The sequence below is a fragment of the Argiope bruennichi genome, chromosome 2 (genome assembly GCF_947563725.1).
Source record: "Argiope bruennichi chromosome 2, qqArgBrue1.1, whole genome shotgun sequence".
Taxonomy (NCBI): Eukaryota; Metazoa; Arthropoda; class Arachnida; order Araneae; family Araneidae; genus Argiope; species Argiope bruennichi.
In genome coordinates, this window is record NC_079152.1 from 92,906,920 (window position 1) to 92,913,087 (window position 6,168).

General features: G+C 28.4%; 1 protein-coding gene across 1 annotated transcript; it reads left to right on the forward strand.

Moving 5' to 3' along the window:
- Positions 1-1,430: 1,430 nt before the first annotated feature.
- On the forward strand, positions 1,431-5,940 carry LOC129960242 (alpha/beta hydrolase domain-containing protein 17B-like). Its single transcript, XM_056073509.1, has 2 exons — positions 1,431-2,392; positions 5,701-5,940. The coding sequence occupies exons 1-2, from the start codon at positions 1,746-1,748 to the stop codon at positions 5,915-5,917; spliced, it is 864 nt and encodes a 287-aa protein (XP_055929484.1). The 5' UTR covers positions 1,431-1,745; the 3' UTR covers positions 5,918-5,940.
- Positions 5,941-6,168: the final 228 nt, after the last annotated feature.

Sequence of the window (6,168 nt, forward strand, 5' to 3'; positions counted from 1 at the left end):
TTTATGTCCAAAGAAAGCAAAAAATTTTTTTATTTCAGCATTAGAAGTGGCAAAATTAATGATTGGAAAGTTTGATGAAAAGTAATGATAATAGTTTCAATTTCACTAAAATAAAAAGAAGTGTTATGAATTGTATTTAAAATTAGTTTGAAAAATTAGAAATAGGTAAGGAAATAAAACTGGTGTCATTTGAAAAAAAAAAAAAGAAAGAAGAAAATCAATTGAAATTACTTTTTGTAAGATTCCAAACGAGTTGTACTATAGATTAGCCAATCTACGATCTCAGTAGAGAATTTTAGCCCTCCTGAATATATCACATGTCCCCTATTAGCACAAAGTGCCGAATTACATTGTTACAATATTCTTCTGACATTGACCGGCCTTCAAGACATCGAATAACATTATAGGAATATCGTACAATATCTTGTGCTAAATGGGTCGTAATTTAGTTGAATTTTCATTTTTTTGGGGGAAAGGGGACGATAGAAATCACAAACCCCAAAATGATATTATTGGTTCATTTCAGTTTCGATTGGCGGTCTGATTAGGAAGGATTTCCGTACTTTGTTTCCCCAACTTAAAACTTCTAATCGGTTATAACGATCATAATCAGGTGGTTACAACACACAGCTAACTTGACATTTACTTGGTTTCGAGAAAATATTATACATTCATCTAAATTGGATTGGGTTTGAAAATACTTTTTGAGACTAAAGCTCACTTCAGTTGTTTTATCTCAAATTTCCCACCGCTATGTTTCCAAGACATTAAAAAATAATAAGTATTATTATTATTAATAGGGGAGGGATTTAATAAATCATGAAAAAAAGGAAAAAGAAGCAAATAAATAAAAAAGAAAACATGTACAATATTTAATATTGTAAGCGACGAGATCAAAAATCCAACTGAAAGAGAATGGAATGCATCCGAACTCTTTTCTTAAAATATTTCAATGTTCTTTGAATTTTGTGCACTAAAAATGATGTGTTCTAGATTTTCATCTTTCTTGAAGTAGAGCATAGTGGAGAAGAAGAAATCCAAATTGAACACTTCATTCTTTGAATTTTAAAACCAAGTGTACAAGAACACTGCTTTAAATTTGTGTAAAATGTCGTTTTATTTGATTGAAGTCGCACTATAACCAGATGTACAATCTTTGAGACTGAATCGAGACCAATTTTACGGAAGAGACAACAGATATTTACAAAGTTAAAAACAAATAGTTCCTGGCATATTTTTTATAGGAAATGTTGTTTGAATGATTCACCATGAAAGCTCTTGAAGAAATCTATGCTTTTGATAAAGCCTTACTCTTACAGTTAAATGCATATTAGACAAACCGTAATTACATTTCAGGTTTTGTTTTACGGTTTTTATTGTAAAAGTTGATAAATACCATCGTATTCTGATAATATTAATAGTTTATTTGGGAAGTTTTTAATTGCGAGTTCAATAATATTTTTTGTCTTATCTATCATGTTTTTTAAAAATCTTCAAAACATATGAGAATATCAGCTGTGCAGCGCGCGGAACCATATCCGCATGACGTCATAAGAGAGCTGAGGTTGTGGGGGAGTGTAGTGTTGTAGATGGATAATTTTTGTATTCTTTTGTGAACTAGTTTACCTAGCATGCGATGTTTCTTTTGTCTAATTACAATTTATATCAAAATTTCGTAGCTATGTGGAGGAAAGATTGTTGATCCTAATATTCAAAATTGTAGATCCTTTTATTTTGTTTAGGAAATGAACGGTTTATCTTTTAGTGAGTTATGTTGTTTATTTTGTTGTCCTCCGTTTCCATCAAGAATAGCTGCTAAGGTTGCATTTCTGCCTCCTGAACCAACTTATTCTTTTGTACCTGATGAAACTGGAACTAAATTTACTCTGAATTTGACCGATCGAGCAGAATGGCAATATTCTCAGAGGGAACTGGAAGGTACAGAGGTTTTCTTCACAAGAACTCCCCGGGGAAACCGAATTGCATGTATGTTTGTTCGCTGCACCCCCAATGCACGATTTACCATCCTTTTTAGTCATGGTAATGCTGTGGACTTGGGGCAGATGAGCAGCTTCTATCTTGGACTCGGATCTAGAATTAATTGCAATATTTTCAGTTATGATTATTCTGGATATGGGATCAGTACGGGGAAACCATCCGAAAAAAATTTGTATGCCGATGTGGACGCTGCTTGGCATGCATTGCGGACTCGTTATGGAATAAGTCCAGAAAATATCATTTTATATGGTCAGAGTATTGGTACAGTGCCTACAGTAGATTTGGCTTCTAGATACGAAGTGGGAGCCGTGATACTTCACTCGCCCTTAATGTCAGGAATGCGTGTTGCTTTCCCCAACACAAAAAGAACTTGGTTTTTTGATGCTTTTCCTAGGTAAGATGACAATTTCTTGTAAAATAAATATTTAAATGACTGCTTTAATTTTGATTTTGAATGTTAAATTAGTACATTTTCAAAACCATCCTATATATATACATTGTTGCTATGGACTTTTTTTGTCTTCATAATTTTAATTTAATCTGAAGATTAGTTCTTAGCAACATTAATCATGTAAAATATAGAACATTATTGTGAGAAATACATCTGTTCTAGCCATTATTATTTAGATCTAATTGCCATTTAGTTTAGTTTTAAAAGAAATACAATTTTGTTTTATTGTATTTAAAAAATTATAGTGATTAGGATATTTTTAAGACCAAAACTTATAACTGCCTATTTATTGTTTTGATGTTCTGGAAGTTGCAACTGTCTTTAGTGTTTTGATGTCTGAAGACTTAATATGGTAAGATATGGAAACTGATATTTTATAGATAGTATCTAGATATTTTTCATTAAATCACCATCATAGAACAAAAATGTAATTCTTGACTAAATTCTTAATTATAAGTATTTTTTATTTTTTTTTGGATCAAATTGTCATACATTGCATGTTTATATTTTTAATAGCAGATACGATTTTGCTATTTTTTGAGCTTGTTATTGAGGGACTTAAATTTAGTATTAGCATCTCAAAAGTGGGATGTAATTAGCATTCACTGAATGTCTGTATCTTTGTTATATTCCACAAAAATATGGATTTTGAGTTGATAATCTCTTTTGTAGTCATATTTGCTTTAAACTTTCAAATACCATTGCTTGTAAAGCTTGACAATGTTTTTTTTAAATAGTATTTTCTGTACTTTAGAGAACAAATTTTACATTGACAATACATTTTCTATACATATTGTGACCTTACTATCCTACAATGAAAGTATTCAACTATTCGTTCCGAGAATGGACAATGTGACAAATCTTCAAATAATGAAAGCTATTCATACAAAATACTTTAGAGGAAAAACTTATGTAAATTTTTCGTTTTTTTAGACAAATATATCAAGTGCAGAAATAAATACTTTGAAACTCTATTATTTTTAATGCTTATAAATAAATATTTTCTGTTATCAAAGAAAAGCTTCCAAAACAGTTTGATTTTTTTTTTTAAATGTAGGTGTCACATAGTTAAGTTTCTTGTTATATTTATGCAATATAGAAGGTATTAAACATTTCAACTTCTCATTTTTATATATTTTGCTTTTTTAATTCTTTTTTTATAATTTTAGTAACCAGAAAAGTTATTTCTAGATCTGTTCACTAAATATTTTTCAGTATGTTAATACATGGTTTGTCAGACTTCGTTTAACATTTTTTTTTTTAGTTTTTTTTGGAATTTAAATTTATACTGATTTATTTTCAGTTAATTCATAAAATTATGTGATTTTAAAAGCACTATTGCATGAGTAAAAGTTTCAAATAAAAAATTACATAAGTTTCTATCTTATTCTTTTTGATTGCAGTGCTTTTGTATCATTATTAATATTTCAGTTTATTATTTTTAATTGAAGAATTAATATTTTGTTTCAAAGCATTCATTTGTGTTCTTCTCATTCCTCCATCAATAAAATCAGTAATTGAAAAAATTTATATTCTAAAATATCGATTAGAGGAGAGTAATAAGGTTTCTTCCTTCCAATAAGATATAAGAAAAGTGAAATAAAGTATGGATTGGAAGTATATATTTGCAATATAGAGGCATTGCATGAAATTATGTTTATTTATTTATTTTTTGTACAATTTTCTGTTATGAATTATATTTAACAATATTTATGACCGTTATTGATAATTAAAAAGTATTTTTAAAGTGATTAGTCAACTTTGCATGAGTCTGCATTTTCTTTGATGGTAGTTCTGTACAAAGAAAATTTATATACATTATCTATAAGATTTATTTTATCTGTTCATGTTCTTTTAAATACTAAAGAAATGATTTTCCATCTGTCTTATAAGCAGGCTTCTTAATAGAATGAATAAATTTATTTAGCAAAACTATATCTTTCTTGTATATTAAAGGGGGAATCATATAACATTTTCTTTTATAGATCTTGGTGCATAATAAATTGAAAAGTGAAGCTGTTTTTGAACTAAGCGATTAAAATTAACTTTACATAATGTATTTTCTATTGAAATAATTTGATATTATGACCTGTTGCCTGCTAAGATACATTAAAACAACTGATCAGTTTTATAAATTAAAAAGAAATTGTAAATAAGAAAATTATATTTCAGTGTTCTTCAAGATTTATTTTATTTCAAGAATGATATATATACTTTTTTATACTCTTGCAGATTTAAAATAAACCTTGGGAAGGGCTTAGTTTAGTGATCTTTATAAATGAGTTGTTAAATTTCTGAAATTGGTATTTTAAGAAATGGTTTATTTTTGAACTGTCAGTTTTTAGCATGCTTTGCATTTATTCTGTACTCTTTGACATTATGGTGATGTTTTTCTTGTCTCCCGTGCTTGTTTTTTAACAGCAAGTAGATGTTTGTTTCTTCTCATTTTTGATACTTCTCCAAGAGAAATATTCAACCTAATGATTAAATAAAGAATAGAAGCACCATTGTCTTAAATATAATTTTAAAAAAATATATCATAGATTTAATCTTGTTTCTATTATATCTTCAATGTAAATTGTTTGTGTGTCTACATTTTGGCTCAGGCTATATTAAATCTTCCCAGTATCAACTTCTTTTGCTTAATTAGCAATATTTTTAAATTGAAACGGAGAATTAGATGTTAATAATTGTCCTTCTGTAAATCTGTTTATTTTTGTAGATCCTAAATTAAAGTATATCATATTTTAACGCTATAGAACGCTCCAGAATAGGGTTTCTATTTTGTAAATTTTGAAGAAAAATATCTGGGAATTCAGGTGATTGTTATTTAAATTTGGATATTTTTACGAAAATTCCATGCTTTGATTTGGTATTGTGACAGTGTTTCAGCTTTAGCATGAGCAAATTCCAGTTTTAAGATCCAATGCTATCATGTATTGAATATGTCAATATGATGTGTGCTGAATATTTAGGTTTAAACTTTGCTTCCTCTTGTGTAATGATGAGGAATCCTACTCATCCTCCAAAACTTCTGTATCTGAACAAAATTATTAAGTTTATTTCTCCAAAAATATCATACAGCTTTAAAAAAATGAACCATACTAATTAAACTAAACCAAATCTTTTATATATGTCTGTACTGAGGTGTATATTTTTCATATACTGAATTCTTTTCTTTTTTACCATCGTATTCCGATGCTTATATAATTTATTATATTTATATTGAGTTCATGTTTTTTGTATTCTAGCATTGACAAAGTACCCAAAGTTACTTCTCCCGTCCTTGTAATCCACGGAACAGAGGATGAAGTTATTGATTTTTCTCATGGTCTGGCTATTTATGAAAGTTGTCCTAGAGCAGTTGAGCCACTTTGGGTTGAAGGAGCTGGTCACAACGACGTGGAGTTGTATGGACAGTATTTAGAGCGACTGAAGCAGTTTGTTTCCATGGAATTAGTTAATTAAATATTTAAAGATAGCTGTGTTGTTGTGAATAAAAATTGTATGATCTATCCAATATTAAGTTGTGAATAAAATTCTCAATTTAATATTGAAAAAGCCCATAATTTAATGGTTAAATAATCAAGGGAGAGATAAACATTGTTTTTTAATTTGCATTTTGAGTTTGAGTTCAAATGGCATTCATTGAAAGTATATGTATCCCAATAATAAAAGCATATTTAAAAAAATTGTATATTTAAATTCTTTCTAGTTTG